The 18636-nt window shown below is 47.6% G+C and overlaps 1 protein-coding gene across 1 annotated transcript in view; it reads left to right on the forward strand.

Moving 5' to 3' along the window:
• l(2)37Cb (DEAH-box helicase 16 lethal (2) 37Cb) overlaps positions 1-18636 on the forward strand; it is a 128416-nt gene that overhangs the window by 23381 nt on the left and 86399 nt on the right. Inside the window, exons 5-6 of the mRNA XM_075678245.1 lie at positions 336-508; positions 9863-9992. Of these exons, the coding sequence (XP_075534360.1) occupies positions 336-508; positions 9863-9992 (303 nt within the window). The remainder of the gene's footprint in view (positions 1-335; positions 509-9862; positions 9993-18636) is intronic.

Here is an 18636-nt window from a genome sequence, read left to right on the forward strand (position 1 = left end):
ATTAGTGCTTGAATGTAATGGTGGTGGGTATTTTTTGGCTGCGGGATACGGCTGTTTTTTCTCACTAGAGTATGCCTCATAGCATTGGGTGTGAAAATTGCAAGGACAGAAAGTGTGCCCATCCACAGGGCCCTTTCGTCACATCAGCTTCTCTTGGTTTAGCCTAGTACTGAAGGTGACATCGCTGAGAAATGATTGGTCGGGAATATGGCGTGTGTACGTGCACGTCTGCACGCATGTGTCTTTGCACTTGCTAGGAACAGATTTCGCGTGAGTTTTTGTTTGTAATGTGTCAAGCAATATTTGAAGTCTAAGACAGCTCTGTGCATATGCAGGCATTTGAGGAGGCGGCGAAACGACTGAAACTGGAGGCTGAGGACCGGCAGCGGCTTCTGCCTCGGCTGCGGATTGAGTCGAGACGTCAGTATCTGGAGAAGCGGAAAGAAGACAAACTGGTTGAGCTGGAAGCTGACATCCATGATGAGAATTTCCTCTTCTCAGATGTAAAGTACGTACCTTCCTGTTTCAGCCCTACCTTATTGCAGAGCAACTGTGTGTGCACAAATTGAATGGAATAAGGAATGTGTTAATAATTTGAGAGACTTGAACATTCACTTATATTTGCAAGATAGTTCTCCTGCATAACAGAAGTACAGTGGGGGAATTAATTACTTTGCAGCTGCAGCTGATATTAGAGCAAAGGGGCCCTGCAACACTTTTTATGAAAGGTATGGTATGGGTATTGTATTAAAGGCTATCACTTCGTGAATCATGTCCAGCAATAAGTTTTTGAATGCTCCTCATACAAATGTAGTTATGAATTGCTGCCACTGCCATGCTCTCATGACTTACCCCTCCGTTACTTTATTCCTGTGACGCTCGAAGCTGGTCAAAACACCCATGCAGAACAATGCACCCGTGCTCCATCTGTCCTCATGCTCAGCTTTTTTTTTATCAACAACATAGCTTCAACATTGTATGGCATGACTCTTCAGCACACTGCCCATCTTGGAAGCCACAGTATTGGTGCCACTAGAGTGAAATTTCAGTTTTCTTTCTTTTAATTCAGGGGCTTTACCACGAGGCATATGTAGTTAAACAACTGAACAGAAAGAGCATAATTTATATGCATGGAGCCCTGTGTGATGATGCAGGTACTGCAGAAATGAGTTAATGCATTTGTTGTTCATTATCCAATGGGAATAGTCCTCTGTGCTCTTAAAATCTGCCCAATAGCCATTGTGTTTACTCTTGCTATTATGAGGACCTAGTAAAAAAAAATTACAGTCAACGCTCGCTACAATAGACCCGAGTAATCCAACAAGAAAGGTTCATTATATCTGAAGTTCATTCTATTCAAAGTTAGGGCCACAATATGTTGTGAAGTAACAAACTTCGCATATACTGTCGCCGACCTATAATTCGAACTCGGCAGAGGACTGCCTAAAAGTCCAGATAATCAGTATCAGGACCTCCAGAAAATAAGTGGCATCCTTCCACAAATGGGGGGTGGGGGGGCAGAAAAATCTTGTTAACACGTTGCTGCATGCACAAACAATGGCTTGTAATGTGGTGAAGCTGTATTTTGGGCAATGTCATGCCATCGCTATAAATAGTAGTCAACACATCTATATCCTTGGTAAGTTAAACAGAGGTCGACTGCACTCCGATAGTCAAATGATTGCGGATTTTAGTGCAAGTCATTGTTCTGCATTTCTCTCGCTTAAAAGGCCAACTGCAACGAAAGCTTTGACAGCATAAAAAGCCTAGTTTCACATAGTGTAGTGTAGATGTATAGCAGCCTTGAAGCAAAATTTTACGTTTGAAATGCAACTACGTAGACGCGTCATGAAAAACGAAGAAAAATGGATGTTTTTGTGAACAAAACTGAAAAGAAAAAAAGGAAATACGTGGCAATTTAGGAGTAAATGCTGGAGAAAAGTATTAGGGCATTATGTTGCACCTATTTGAGGTCTGCATCTATGATTTAAACCTGGTTCACCAGATTGCAAAGTGTTGTTCAGAAGTTCACTCCACACATGGCCTACCTCTGTGACAGAGCAGACCACCGTCAGTTGCACTATAGTATACGCATGCATGCACCCACTCACACGCATACACAGACAGAGAGAGTTAACAACCAATTTTTCAGACGCCTGTTTTTTCGGACATGCCTGATAACGTACCCATAGATCCATTGTGTAAGGATGTCTGAAATTTCGGGTGCTAAAACCCTTCACCGTCTGATTTTCCTAACTTTTCACTGTGACCGCAGGTCCAAAATTACATTAATTGAAGCCACCAGTACTGCAATTTTGATAATCTCACAGCCTCGACGCAGGGCTCTCGCACACCTACCACTGTCAGTTATAGACACTGCGGCAATGCTAGGCCTAGCTGCTTCAATGTTTGCTACCAATGTTCCTGCTGTTCGGTGCCATGTTTTTTATTGAAAGAATTCGTCACTGTCAGTAATGGTGCTGCCTCTGCCTTTGTCATCTTCTCCAATGGCAAGAGTCAAGTGTTGTGTAAAGGCCACTTTATAGTCCAACATGGCGTTCACGCACGTGCATGCTCGGAACGGCGACGCCATGTCAGTGAAAGCGCAGCACTCTGTAGTCCGGCACGAGGCACGACCGGCGTATCCGTCGTCCGTCTCCATCTCCCGGCTGCAGCCATTGCAAGATGCGACATTCTGCCTTCCATACCAGCCTCCTCACCCAGAATGTACTGCATCTGCGTTTTGGCTCTGGTGGCAGCGCGTCCCCCTGCAAATTGCAGCGAGCTCGCAGTTTCTTATCATCGTGAAACTCCTAATTTCGTATAAAATGCGCATGCATTTAGGCGGCACAGGGCGCCCAGTGGACTATAGCAGGATCGGTTTTCACGGCACCGTAACGGGACAAACCTGGCGTCACCAATCTCCGCTGCCACTGACTGACACGCATGCTGCACTGGACTCTAAGTGGCCTTTAAGCCAGATTCCAAAATCCAGCTTCACCGCAATGCAAGCGGCATTACGCAGCAAGCATAGGCAGTGTATTGCAGTGAAGCATATCAAGAGTGGGTAGGAGCCACTATTACGAGACAGTATGCATTCCTTTACTATATACACATGAGCACCCACCGCCTCCTGTTGCGGTACGAGCACTGATACGCCTGATCAGTGTACTGGCAAGCCTTTAGAGCTATTTCAGACGCGCCTGTGGTGATTTGAGCTCTTGGGGGCAGTAAAATGCATTGATTCATTTTACCCGCCGTGGTTGCTCAGTGGCTATGGTGTTGGGCTGCTGAGCACGAGGTCGCGGGATCGAATCCCGGCCACGGTGGCTGCATTCCTATGGGGGCGAAATGCGAAAACACCCGTGTACTTAGATTTAGGTGCACGTTAAAGAACTTCAGGGGGTCGAAATTGCCGGAGTCCTCCACTACGGCATGCTTCATAATCAGAAAGTGGTTTTGGCACATAAAACCCCATAATTTAATTTTTTTTATCGATTCATTTTTTCGGACTGCCAGATTTTTTCGGTGTTTTCACTGCCCCTAGGGAATCTTAAAAATCGGATGTTGACTGTATATACATATACACATAAGCATATACACGCTCTTCTAAGCTCTCCCATCCCTTCTGCAACTCTACCAAGAGACTGACTTCACACACATACACTTTTTTTCCACATTGGCACATCTAATGTTAACATATTATAAATAAAAACTGTCACCATTACCGCTTGCTGGAAGTGATGTATGACTGAGAACTCATGGCTGCTAATGACGGCACCCGGCTAATAAAGTATTCAAGGTGCTATTAATGCAAAAGCATTATATGCCCCATTAAAAGAAAATCCGGCATTGTAGTCAGCGGCGTGACCAGACGATGGTAGCAGAAGTACATGTTGCTGGCCTGGTTGATTTATATTGTTAAGTAGACCATAAATATGATCGTTTTTGCACAAACAAAGGACAGAAGGGAACAAGGGGTGCTCCCCTTGTTGTCTTCCGTCTTTCCTTGTTTGTGCCAAAGTGATCATATTTCTAATCTATTCGGCGATGGTAGCAAAAATAGCTGATGCCAAAAAGTAAAAGGGGGGATGAGGGTCATGAGAACTTTCTTTTATTTCTCAGGATATGTTGCTTAAATTTTATGTGCAGGTATATTGTAGAATTCTGATTTCATATATGTACAGTATTTAGATTTCAAATATCTCACTTGGAAGAAAAAATGACAGAATACAATAGTCCTAATTAGGTCATTTCTTACAGGTCTTTGTAGTAATTTCTCATTAAAATGAAGTGTTTTTAAGAATATGCAGACATATACAAAGGCCCACTGCACATCCTAAAGCTAAGCAAATGCCAATAAAGTAATTGTGGTTATCTCAAATAAATAAAAGTTGGGAAGAAACAATTTGGCACTAATTAGCCTACATTTTATCTAATTAAAGATCTGTCACAATTAAGGAAAAATGGAAAGCTTTAGGATGTAGCTGAGATGTTACTAAAAAAATTGATACTTAGTTCACTGAAATCAGTTGATTAAAACATTACCAAACTTCTGTAAGGTAGAAGCACTGGACGAAAAAAAGAAAGTTGAGAAACATGCATTTAAAGTTTTACTGCCACTACATCTTTTGTCTATTGAACATATGGAACACCTTTAGGCTCTAGTATGTTTCCCAGGTGTTGCTGAGTACAAGAACACCAAATTTACTGAAATCAATTCATGAAAACTTTATGAAACCTTTCATAAGGCAGACACTTGACGAAAAAACACATCCAGAAAGTCACTTTCAAGTTTTCGAATGCTCCCACAAGTTCACACAAGACCTGGGCTGTATGTAGTCCTGCGTCCTGTTAGGCTTGTGCTTCTTGGCCATTCTCTTCATCCTTTCAGTCTCTTCGTGACCCTTGTACCTGTAGAGCCTTTGTTTGTCCTTCTCAAGGCTCCTTCGAACGAGGGAGCTGCCAGGACTATAGCCAAACTGCACTGGAACATCCTGGCTGGTTTGCGTCATTCCCTGATTGTAGCGTGACACTGCTTCAGCAACAGCCCTTTCCACAGCCAGCAATGGGTCACGACTGTTTTTGGAGCTTAAGGTCCAGATCACAGAGTGCAGGCACTCAATGGCATTCTGTGTCATGCCATCACTGCAGTGCTGTAAGAGGGCTTGGTCATCTAGCCTCACAAAGACTGGCTCTAGTACACTGTGAATAAACCTTGGCAGAGGGTTTTTATGCGGTGGTGGCTCCTCTTGGTTGGCCAGGGCACGGTTGAAGAAGCACCAGGAGTCATCACCTTCAGGACAGTGACTGTGATCTGGGGCTTCGTTTGTTGAAGTCATGTGCAACAGTGTGGCCTGCACTGCCTTCTGCATTGCAGGAACGTCATGCCTGTGGCTCCACAGAGCATACCCATGATATTTTGATATCTTTTTTTATTTTATCCTGTGTAAGTCTCCCCTTCCTACCAAGAGACTCTCCTTGGGCTTTATTTTTCTCCGCCAAGGCACGAAGGGCTGTCCCCATTCGCTTATGGACATGGTTCAGACACTCTTCTTCTTTTTTTTTTTTTTTTCATTGTCTAAGTACCGTAGGTGCTGTCTTGAGTCTGTGCATGAAAAGTGCGGCTATAGCCATCAGGCAAAATCGTAGCGCAGCCCATTCTTCTGCAGGGACCGATTAAACAGGATCAGTGCTGCTTCTGTCTCCATCTCCATAATGGGCAGCACACTTGCTGCCCATTATGGACGCAGAAAGCATCTGCAAAACTTTCATGTCCACAATGACGTACTCAGTGCCGCGATTGTCGCCGTCACTCACTGCGCTGACGCCTAAAAGGTCGAACTTCTGCGAAGTTGCACACTTTTTTGTCAAGGAAGACTTTGCGTTGTCTGCGCATTCTTCACACTCCGCATACTTTGCCTCCGTGTAAAACGGCGTGTCGATGTGATGTGCAAGCAAGCTCGTCCCAGCTGCACTCACCGGCGATGCCGAAGTTGACGGTCTCGAGGAGCTTTGAAGCAACTACATCGACCCGCAGCGCTGTGGCTTGTGGCAACACCGAAGTTCTCAAGGAGCTTGGAACAGCTGCGTCAATCCGTGGTGCAATAGCTTGCGGCAACACCAAACTTGCGGTCCTCAATGAGTTTAGCGCAGCCCCGGTGGCCCGCGGTACTGTGGCTTGCGACAACACCGAAGTGGATGTTCTCGATGAGCATAGCGCAGCCACGTCGCTAGGTAGTACTGTGGCTTGAGATGACACTGAAGCTGCCATAGTTGTTTTCGACAAGGCAGTGATCTTGTTCCAAGCACGTCTCCTTTTGCTGACCGCTTTTTGTATACTTGCTTTCAAAAGTGAGTCCCGCGCCATCAAAATACACAGCGCAAAAACATGTACACACGTACGCACAGCATGCCAACCTGGCAAATAAACGTAGGAACGAAAATGCAAGCTAAACGAGAGCGAATTAATGATGAAAACATTTACATGAACGATGCAAAAAGAGGCTGTGGGGCACGAAACACTGTACAACAAAGAGATGCCTCGGGTACACGAAGGCACCACGCCATCAAAACCCAGCCGTGCTGACTCTGCAAGGAGAGGAGGCACGCACCAGGGCCAATTTAGAGGGCTGCGCCTCGGGGAAATGCGCGCTTCGCCCAATCAGCGTCGCTTTTGCGGAATTGCACCCCTAGAAAACGGTGCCGATGACTTTGCTTTCAGAATGCCTTCGTCATGCTGAAAAGTGCCAAAATGAAGCATAGGAAAACAGCTTTCAAATGAGACCAAGATGGCAGCGATCGCCTTGCATCGTCCGGAGTTTTGAGGCTTGAAATTGGGGCAAATTTTCGAGCATGGTGTTCAATTCAGGCCCACCAACGCTTACAAATTGCTGTTTTTTTTTAATACTTGGAGAAGGAATTGAGCAGCAATACCTTGCAGGGTAATACTTTGGACAATGAAGACTTCAAAATCATGATTTTTGAAAATTGGCATTTTTTTCCATTTTTCGCGATTTCAAGACCCTTAAATAAACTCAGATTGACAACAGATTTCTCAGGGAAGTTCCTGTAAACACAGTGAACTAATGCTTTTGAAAAGAATATTAGGTAAATTTCAATCTGGGTAGGAATCGAACCAGGGCCTCCAGGGTGCGAGATGAGCATGCTTCCCTGACGCCATGGCGGCATGGTCCTGATTAACTAAATGTGTGTATAGTGCGTACGTCATTGTGTACATCATGTCACAGCCAACTAGCTGACTAAATGTGTGGCCTAGAGCGTGCATCGTTGGGTAGTAGGTGGTGCACGTCATGAGTGTATAAATTGAGTGTAGAAAATAAAGAGCATTAATGTCCAATTGAATGCCGCTGATCAGTCCTTTGAATTATGAACTCCTCGCGGGCAAGCGAGCACATTGAGATGCTTGGTGCATTTTCATTTGGCCTTATCGAGTTGCAGTAAAATTCAGGTGGGTGCTTGTGCAGACGAGGAACGTGCAGAAAAAAGAAACATTTCACCAAAAGGACAATGATGCTTTCGCATTCCCACACATAAGCAGTCTTAAGCGTCTCTGTCGAAGTTTTTTGTCGCTATCTATTAAATAAAAGACAGGCATTAAAATAAACAGAATGCTCAGCAGAATTGCAGCTTCACAAGCGAAGCTGAGACCATGGTCACAGGAAATCCCTGTGATAGAATGAGATAGATAAACTAAGCTCCATATGATAATATCAAATTGGTGACACATGAACATCGGTGCTGCATGAGCATCAGGCAGCAAGATCACCCCAAGTTAGGTACTCTACCTACAGTGGTATAAAATCTTGGTCAATGCGTTATATTGGAGTAGTCCACGGATGGGAAACAAGAAAAGCAAACCCCTCACTGTTTTAGTTTTTCTTTTTCGAGTGCTCATTTATTTGTCGGTGCTGGTTATTTGAATATATTCAATAAGTATTTGATGTTTTGAATTTTAACTACAGTCGCCGACCGATTTTCCGGACTCCAAAAATTCGGACATGCCCGATTATTCGGTCAGCTTCGCGGCACCGCCATTCTCCCCATAGACCATAATGTATAACAACTGCCGAAAGTTCGGACACCTTGCAACCTCTCGTCTGATTTTTCGGACACTCCTTTAGCTAACTCGGTCGAGAGCACCATGCACCGACTCTGACCGGTGCATGGTTCGACTTGCTGAACGCCATTTTTGTTTTGAACGGAGCTTCCTTGCTGCCCCACGAAGTAGCGCTACTAGAAATCCCCGCTCATCATCATCGTTTCTGCCTGGTTAGATAGAGCGGCTCTGCAGCAGTTCCGGTTTCAGCTTACTAAGCCATGTCAAGACAATCCAGCAGCTGATTTGTTTCCTCGCGCAAGACGCTGCGAGCAGGCCGCGTTTCGTTTGTGCGACTGGTGTCGGCACGGTGGTGGGGCTTTAGTTTGCTTTGTGTGCTGTGTCGAGGTTTCGGTGATCGAACGCGGCATACGTAAACATCGCGTCAAGGGTCTAATGGCGCCGACAGTGCCCGCGCAGACTGCGCTGGGGAATGCCGGCAAGCGGGTGCCGGCTGGCCTAAAGCCGACACCACACGTACGCTTGCGGACGCGCGCTAGCTCGCGTCCGCGCGCCTAGCGCCTGCCGCGCCTCGCGAGTAATGGTGGTTTGCATCCACAAAGACGCGCGACAGCGCGCGCTCACTGGGCTCACTCACAGACGCCTCGGCAGGCGCTGCTTCGTACTTTGTTACTGACAGCGTTTCAAGATGCTTCGATATTTATAAACGTAATTGTTATATTTTTATATCTGTTAGATCAGTGCAAAAAGGAAGGAAGAACCACATTCTTGCACGATATAAATCTGCTTCACTGAGAGTTGAACGCTCCGCGCCGTAGCTCCGTAGCCAGGCGCGCCGACGCGAGACAACCCAAGCGCGCGATAACAGAGAGGAGCTGTTCCCCGAGATCACGCCGCGTTTCGACGCGTACGAGCCATGCTGCACCGTGTGCGCATGCGTGGGCGCGTGAACGCGAGCTTGCGCGCGTCTGCAAGCGTACGTGTGGTCTGGGCTTAAGATTTGTCGGCTTCCGATGTGCTCCCTACTGACGCGGAAAATGTTCTGCCGAGACCTGCGCAGTGGTGGCATTGCGATTCCGGACACCGTGTCATTTGACAGTTTCATAGGTGCTGACGCTGCTGTATTGACATGCGCAGAACTCGACGGCGGCAAGATCATTCGTTAGGTTTCTGCTGCACCGCCGGACGATGACTCCGAGTCGGAAGATGACGCACCATGTGCTACGCTGCCGTCGCATGCGGAGCGTGTACAAGCAGTGACTGTGCTTTCAGCCGCCAATAGTGACCGTACGACCCTCTCCGAGATTCAGGCTTATCTGATTGCGCGTAAACGGAACAGCGTGCAACGGCGCATTCACGATTTCTTCCAAGGCTACTGCCGAGCCCGAATAAGTGCGTGGAAATGAAGAATTTAATTTTTTTTTCTTAATCTGCTTTTTCGGACACCTGTTTATTCGGACATTTTCGCAGTCCCCGTGAGGTCCGAATAAACGGTCGGCGACTGTACTTGATTTGAGCACCAAATCGAATAGAAATTGTATATCATTCATTTTTTGGGATTTTCTAAAATTTTCACACCCCTGGTTAGTGACAGCACATATTGTCAGATGACTCTGCAAGTGTTATGACTAAAAAGTTATCCGAGCTCTTTAAAAGAAGGTTATGAGAACGTGTTTACTATGAAACTATTTAGTGAAAGCCACACACTATTTGAAGAAAATTCTGGAAGTAATGAGCATTTTTTGGGGACACAGAAATGATCCTATGCACATTTCCCTTCAGACTGACCGATCGCGAGCGTAAGGAGCTGGAGTACAAGCAGAAGGTTCTGCAGCTGGCCAAAGAGCATGACAAGGCTCGGGAGCTGGAGAAAGTGCAGCGATACCGCATGCCGCAGGAACGCAAGGGCAAGGCAAGTACTTCTGGTGCTTATAAGGCCTCTAGGGCTGTTGCACCTTTTATTCACAAACCGTTACCTACTCTTGGCTAAAGTTTTCAAGATTTTACATTTTGCTCTGGCAAGGGTGCAGACTTAGAGCAAAGAAAATCAAGCTCTATAAAATGTGCTATGTGATTTTGTTGCATCCTTACACAGTGCAGCCCACTTATAACGATACCACATATAACAATATATCAGTTATAATTATGAGTTGACTTCAGAGTATCAACTTATGCATTAGGGCTATGAGAAAAATACCCATATATAATGATATTTATTCACCGTAGATGGGATGTAACAATCTAAAATCTGCCTTTTGGGCAGCGTTTTTCATGCAGAATAATCGAGAAATTTGCTTTGCTAAGTTCCTCTTGGGACGAAAAGTTTGCCTACACGAGTTCGTATCTGCCTCCATTCCATTACTACGCAGTGCGCCCTGCTAGCGTGCCGATTGCGAAAGCCACGGAGAGCTTCGCAAGTTGGCGCAGCATGCCGCAAGTTGGTGTCAGCTGCTTCGTGTCTGCATTGCCAGCGAGCATCCAGAGAAAAAAAAACAAAAAAGAACCTAGAAGCGAATCGTGCCTGTGCTCCCTTTCTACAATCTTTCTCTCTCCCTCAGCGAGCACGGAAATGTGCTGCGGAAGCAGCGGCAGGTGCCCCGACAAAGTGCAAAGCTGTGTCGCTTGAGACGAAGCTGCAAATTTTGCAAGACTCAAAGTACCAGCTCACGCTACATTCATGAACGCTAGAACCAGTGACCATGCCGATGAACGGAAACGGTGGGATTTGTGCATCAGGCCGAAACCCCCATGTGTGAAACCAACACGGTGGCAGCCACTGACATTACCAAACCCTGGGAGCACGTCACTACTGAGGATAATATAGGTGGTGCTTTGATGGAGTAGTTTCTGAGTGCAGATAGCACTGCCCTGTCTGCGAAGAGATATCCGATGGTGCGATCGTTGTCGCAACAGACAGCGGTGTTGTACGACGAAGGCGACAAGGTTTACAGTGTCCCATCTTTGACACCACTCCCAATGTACACGCAAAATGTACTGTCGTCGATGGAGTTGCTCATTAATTTCATGTATACTAAATTATAGCCGCCAGTGTTCGCGCAGCCGCTGGACACGATGCACTCCATGGTTGTGAACCTGGAACTTCCACGAAAGAAGTGCAGGTTTCTGACTATTTCAGCGCACCTAACGCTTGACACACTGTTTAGAGGTATAAATAAACGTTTCATTTTTCACAGCCTTCTTTCTACAGCGTAAATTTTTTAATCGTAGGGGGAAAATTCAGTTTCGGAGCTACGGGGGTATGTTCTGCAGCTTTTTTAAAAATTTTTTATGGCAATTCAGATATAGCGATGATCGGTTATAACGATTGGATTTTTTTTCTTCTTGATATTGTCACAGTCGGTAATGTGGAAAGAAGACGACGCTGACGGTGGTCTTGGAGACGACGAAGAAGTGTTTTAGCAAGATCGATGCTCTACGCTTGTTGGCTCAGCCATTAAAAGCTACCTGTAAATAGACGAACGCTTCTTCCTTCCCGTAACATCATTGGTGGAGGTGCGGGGTAATCGAGCAAGACGGAGCTCCGCAGCGGACGTAACCTGGCCGCCATGTCTTCCGAAGGAGACAGTTCAACCGCGGCCCCGTCGTCGCCCCCGACAGTCATCCTGGCCCAGCCTCGCGACCCTGGCATGTTTTCCGGGATTGACAACATTGACGTCGATGACTGGTTACAGAATTATGAACGGGTCAGCGCATACAACAGGTGGGATAACACGCTTATGCTGGCTAATGTAATATTCTACCTCAAGAAAACAGCACGGGTCTGGTTCGAAACACATGAAGAAGAGATTACGAGTTGGGACCAGTGCAAACAGAAGCTTAGGGATTTGTTCGGCAAACCCGTCGGCCGCCAACGTGCTGCAAAGAAGGACCTTGGGACCCGTGTACAGACGTCCACTGAATCGTACGTGGCCTATATCCAGGACGTCCTCGCTCTTTGCCGCAAAGTAGATAACAATATGGCAGAGGCAGACAAGGTCAGCCACGTCTTAAAGGGCATCGCGGACGACGCGTTTAACCTGCTTGTTTATAAGAACATCACAACGGTCAATGAGATCATTAACGAATGTCGCCGCTTTGAAGACGCGAAGAGTCGCCGTATAGTTCAACAGTTTACGCGCCTACCTAATACCGCAGCTTCGTCGACGTGCGAAGACATTTGTCCACCGCGTGAGCCCACCTCCTCCGAGAACGTCGTCCGTATCGTTCGGCGAGAAATCGAAGCAGCGTCTCCTGCCACGCCTGTGACGCAGTGCTTTGACGATTCCCGGCCGCTTGTGTCACTCATTCAGTCGGTCATTCGCCAAGAACTTGCGAATGTAGGTCTTCCATCCATCTGCTCCGCCAGCCGTCCTGACTTTGCTTCGTCTGCTGCCTCTGCCCCTGTTCACCGGAGCCAATACGGTCCGTATCCGAGCTATCGCAACCCGGCCGAATGGCGCACCCATGACGATAGACCCATCTGTTTTTACTGTGGACGTGTGGGCCACATCTCTCGCCACTGTCGAAGTTCCTGGCCAGCCCACTCACGACCAAGCTTTCCCGCCTACCGCCGCTCCCCACTGAATCCTCGCCCGCCATCACTCTCCACCGAGGTTGAAGACGCACCTGACAACGCTCGAGCCACCGCGACCAGCCGATCGCCATCACCACATAGTCGCCGCTCCCGTTCGCCCCAGCTGCGTCGCTCTCCATCCCCAGCTTACCGTCGCCGCTCTCCGACGGGAAACTAACTGGGGCAGCTCCTGGAGGTGACGCTGCTCTAGAACACCGGCCTGAAATTCCTCTGCTGACCCTGCCTACTAATCGGAACCTTCTGGACGTGGACGTGGATGGTTTGCCCGTTACAGCACTCATCGACACTGGAGCCCAAATTTCCATCATGAGTGCGGAGCTTCGAACGCGCTTGAAAAAGGTACTTACCCCTGCTCCGACTCGACTGCTCCAGGTCGCCGATGGTGGAACTCCGGCTGTGCTTGGAATGTGTACTGCTCGTGTCAGTGTCGCCGGTCGCCACACGTCCGTTTTGTTTAGTGTGCTTGAACGTTGCCCTCACAATGTGATCCTCGGACTCGACTTTTTGTCCGCCCATTCTGCTCTGATTGACTGTTCCACCGGTGTCGTACAACTTGACTTACCCCTACCTGTTCCCATTGACCTTCCTGCTCAAGCTCCAGCTCAGCTTTGTTCCGCGGATTTTATACGCCTGCCATCTCTTGCAGCAACCTTCATCCCTGTTTTAGCCAGCCCACCTGTACCTGATGGAGACTATGTCCTCACTCCCGCGACGTCAGTCCTGCTTTCTCACAATGTCTCCTTCCCACACACCATCGTTTCTGTTGCGGACAATCAGACATGTCTTCCGATCCTAAATTTCGGACAGTGCCCGCAAGTAGTTCCTCGAGGCATGTCTCTTGCCACGTTGTCACCAACGCACGAGTGCCACATTTCTGCTCTATCTGTTGCGCCGTCTTCGACCACTGCTCATTCTGCGCCTTCTGCATCAGCCTCGACCGATGACTTTACAAAGATGATTGCACCGGACCTCTCCACCCAACAAGCCGCACAACTCCGTGGCCTCCTCGAGTCCTACTCCGACATTTTCGATCTGAACGATCGCCCTTTGCGTCAAACTACGGTCGTGACGCATCGGATAAATACCGGCGATGCAGCACCTGTTCGCAGACGCCCATACCGGGTGTCGCCCTCTGAACGACAAGTTATCCAGAGCGAGGTTGACAAGATGCTTGCCAAAGGGATTATTGAACACTCTTCCAGTCCGTGGGCGTCCCCTGTTGTTCTCGTCAAAAAGAAGGATAACAGCTGGCGATTCTGCGTTGACTATCGTCATCTAAACACGATCACCAAGAAAGATGTGTATCCACTTCCCCGCATTGACGATGCTCTGGATTGTCTCCACGGTGCCACTTATTTTTCATCTATAGACCTTCGCTCTGGATATTGGCAAATTGCCGTGGATGACATGGACCGTGAAAAGACCGCATTCGTCACACCCGACGGCCTATATCAGTTCCGAGTAATGCCATTTGGCTTGTGCAATGCCCCGGCGACCTTTGAACGGATGATGGACATGCTCTTGCGTGGTTTGAAATGGTCCATCTGTTTGTGCTACTTGGATGACGTCATCGTCTTCTCTTCAACTTTTGCGACACATCTTGAAAGACTTTCATCTGTTCTTTCTGTTTTTCGCACCGCTGGCTTACAGCTCAACTCGTCCAAGTGCCACTTCGGTCACCGCCAAATAACTATGCTCGGACACCTTGTCGATTCGTCAGGCATTCGCCCCGACCCCGCTAAAGTTCATGCTGTGCAGAATTTCCCTGTACCAACTTGTGCCAAAGATGTTCGCAGCTTTATGGGCCTTTGCTCTTACTTCCGCAGGTTTGTGGAAAATTTCGCCCATGTTGCCCGTCCCCTGACTGACCTCCTGAGGAAAGACGTTCCTTTCTATTGGGGCTCTGAACAAGCGTCTGCTTTCTCGCAGCTCATCACGCTGCTTACTACACCTCCTGTTCTCGCCCATTTTGACCCCTCCGCTCCGACAGAAATCCGCACTGACGCCAGTGGCTACGGAATCGGTGCAGTTTTAGCTCAACGCCAATGTGGGCACGACCGCGTTATCGCCTACGCCAGTCGCCTCCTCTCTCCCGCCGAGCGCAATTACTCGATTACTGAGCGCGAGTGCCTCGCCCTCATTTGGGCGGTGGGCAAGTTCCGACCCTACATATATGGACGACCATTTACAGTTACAACCGACCACCACGCCCTTTGTTGGCTTTCCTCCCTCAAGGATCCCACCGGCCGCCTCGGTCGCTGGGCCCTACGGCTGCAAGAATACACCTACACTGTGGTCTACAAGTCGGGTCGTCTCCATCAGGACGCCGACTGCCTGTCTCGTCATCCCGTCGATGTACCGGACGGTTTAGTGGATGTCGCACCGATCTGCGTTCTTTCCCTCTCAGCCTTGCAAGACATTGGCGCTGAACAACGACGCGACGAGTCGTTACGCCCCATTATCGAACGCCTGCTCTCTGCTCCGTCTGACCCATCCCTTCACATGTTCGTACTACAAAATGGCATCCTGTATCGCCGCAACATGCACCCCGATGGGCCCGAGCTCCTAACCGTCATTCCGTCTCATCTGCAAACGATTGTACTGCAGCAACTGCACGACGTTCCCACCGCTGGACACCTTGGCGTCACGCGGACCTATGACCGAATTCGGCGACGGTTTTTCTGGCCGCGTCTCAACCGCTCCGTCCGGCGCTATGTTGCCGCGTGTGAGTCGTGTCAACGCCGAAAAAGACCAGCTGTGCCTCCTGCCGGACTGCTGCAGCCTTTGGATATACCGGCCGACCCTTTTTTCGCGTTGGCCTTGATCTCCTTGGACCATTCCCTATATCCGAGGACGGAAATAGGTGGATTGCCGTCGCTACGGACTATACAACTCGCTATGCCATTACTAGAGCCCTACCGACCAGCTGCGCTACAGACGTCGCTGATTTCTTGCTTCACGACGTTATCTTGCACCACGGTGCACCTCGTCAACTTCTCACCGATCGTGGCAGATACTTTCTTGCCAAAGTCATAGACGACCTACTTCGATCATGTGCTACTAAACATAAACTTACTACCGCTTACCATCCTCAAACTAACGGTCTTACCGAACGCCTGAACCGCACATTAACGGACATGCTCGCAATGTATGTTTCCTCCGATCACCGCGACTGGGACATTGCTCTACCATTTGTCACGTTCGCCTACAATTCCTCGCGCCACGACACAGCTGGCTATTCCCCCTTCTATCTCCTCTTCGGCCGTGAGCCGACTTTGCCTTTCGAGACACTCCTCTCGACCACGCTCGACTCGCCGACAGAGTACGCTCGGGATGTAATAGCCACAGCGACCCAAGCACGCCAGATTGCCCGCATTCGTCTGTCTGCTTCCCAGACACGCCAGCAGTACCGTTACGACAAGCGCCATCACGACGTGAACTACGAACCAGGCGCTCTTGTGCTAGTATGGTATCCAGCTCGGCATGTTGGTCTTTCCGAGAAATTACTCTCGCGATACTATGGCCCTTACCGCATCCTTCGCCAGGTGACCCCTGTCACATATGAAGTGTCTCCGCTGAATGCCACGGTGCCTTCACCCCTCTCTGACATCATCCACGTCAGCCGTCTCAAACCTTACCTTTCTTCGACCGATGAGCCGCACCAATCAGGTGCTTTTTCCGACGGGGGTGATGTCACAGTCGGTAATGTGGAAAGAAGACGACGCTGACGGTGGTCTTGGAGACGACGAAGAAGTGTTTTAGCAAGATCGATGCTCTACGCTTGTTGGCTCAGCCATTAAAAGCTACCTGTAAATAGACGAACGCTTCTTCCTTCCCGTAACATCATTATTATAAGTGGACTGCACTGTATTTACACACACCATAAATATGCTTTCTATCTTGTGTGATGGAGTTGTGCAGTAGAATCTCAGGGATATGATCATGCCTTATACAAATTTGGGGATTATATACCAATTTTTCAAAAGTTGCGGCCCAAGTGTATTAGCTTACAAAATGCTAAATTTCAAATGTTGCAAACCACACACACTTTGTGCCATGGCGGGTGATACAAACAATTGAGCCTCTGCGCGATCCCCGGTGGAGCCGGGGAGGAGACCTTGCTGCGCCGGTAGTTCGAGACCCTGGCTGTCTTCAGGCCGGCAGAGTGGTCGCACTGATGCACCAGTCGCATTTCTACATTACTACACCTAGATCCTCCATTAAAAAAAAAAAAAAACTTATCAGCCACCATACAACTTGTCGGCCATCTTCGAACACCTTGCAACTTTGTCAAGAGCCAGCAATCATGTGCTACCCTGTCTTGCCGTGTCAGCAAGATCAGCGGCATTCACTTTCAAGGATAGCCTTATCTCTGTGTTCCATGCCTTCCTTCATCTTTGGCGCCCGATGACCATTTGATAACTTTTCTACCTTTGCACTGATCAGATCGCATGATATGAAGCTTTGTGACCGCGAAGAAAAGTACATAAACAAATTCCCTTTCGCAAATCATCTTTATAACCATCAGGCAGCAGCTAGGACGTAGTAACAAAAGAAACTCGAGGTAACCAAGGAGATCTTGAAATCTCAGCTTCGGAACACTCGAAGTGCACAGCCCACTGCTACCAGAAGGGGTGCGAAACAAGTGCGTCAGTGATTCAAATTTTCATCAGCCAATAGGAGTGCTTCCTTCGCACCGCGAGACTGGACCAACAAATTGCAACTCAACTTTTTCATTTTCGTGCTCACTTTTGTTGCTTTTATTTCTACATGGAGAAATGCAGTGCTGTGGCTGTCTGAATGTCCAATATCTCGTGTTTACTGCGATACCAAGATGGCGGCACTGCATCAACGGAAAGCCACGTATGCGTGGTCAGCTGTGCAAGAGCACCTCCAGAATTCTGATTTTTTTCCCAATTTCGAAGTGAACACACTAAAAGAAAGGGCAATTTTCTCAAATTCTGCTGAATATTTTGTCCAAATTTTCACCATGAAATAAGGACAAGTCTTAGGATTATGAAAAAAAATTTAAAAATCAAATTTTGAGCAAGTCAGCCATTTCATTGCCATGTCCCCCTTAATTTCACGCTTTTTTTTATGTTTTTGGGTGCTACAAATTTCGTGTAATACATCTTTTTATGCCGTCCTGAGAGATTCGTATCATCGAAATTCTATTTTACTTTGTTTTTGGTAATTTATTCTCAATATATCAAATGACTAGAGCTACCTCCCCCGCCCCATTGACCCTGTAAGTGATGCATCTTGCTTCAATTCTGAAGAGCATTTCTATTTTATACAACCACCTATGTAGCTCTTTAGATTTCCTGGGATTGTACAATCCCATTCACCCGCTACAATGGAACAGTGGCTACTATGGTGTTTTGCTGCTAACCATGAAGTCACGGCTTCGGTTTCTGGCCATGGGAGCTACATTTCATTGGGGTCAAAATGCAAGAACGCTCGTTTACTTAGATTTAGGTGAACCGTAAAGAACTCCAGGTGGTCAAAATCGTTATGTAGCCCTCCCTATGGCCCTTGTAACCCACTGTGCAGTTCCGGGACATTAAACCCCACAATTCAGTTGAATATTTTTAGACCCCCATCTTCTCTGTAAGACCTTAATGAGCTGAATTTATCTAAGTGAATGAAACTAAGTAAATAAATCTCAGTTTTTTTGTTGACAAGAAGAGACATTTTATTATTATTATTATTATTATTATTATTATTATTATTATGATTATTATTATTATTACAGTAGAACCTCATTGATACATTCCCGAAAAACACGCTTTTTGGCACCAACGTTCAGTACGTCACCAAACTGCGATCGTATGATATATTTCCCGGTTGCTAGATCCCATGTAAAGAAGAAAATGCGCAAGATGTGCGCACTCGAGAACAGTACAGTCTACACTCGTTACAACAGACCCTCGTACAACAGACTTGGATATAACGGACTATA

Source organism: Dermacentor variabilis, unplaced genomic scaffold (assembly GCF_050947875.1).
Source record: "Dermacentor variabilis isolate Ectoservices unplaced genomic scaffold, ASM5094787v1 scaffold_18, whole genome shotgun sequence".
Taxonomy (NCBI): Eukaryota; Metazoa; Arthropoda; class Arachnida; order Ixodida; family Ixodidae; genus Dermacentor; species Dermacentor variabilis.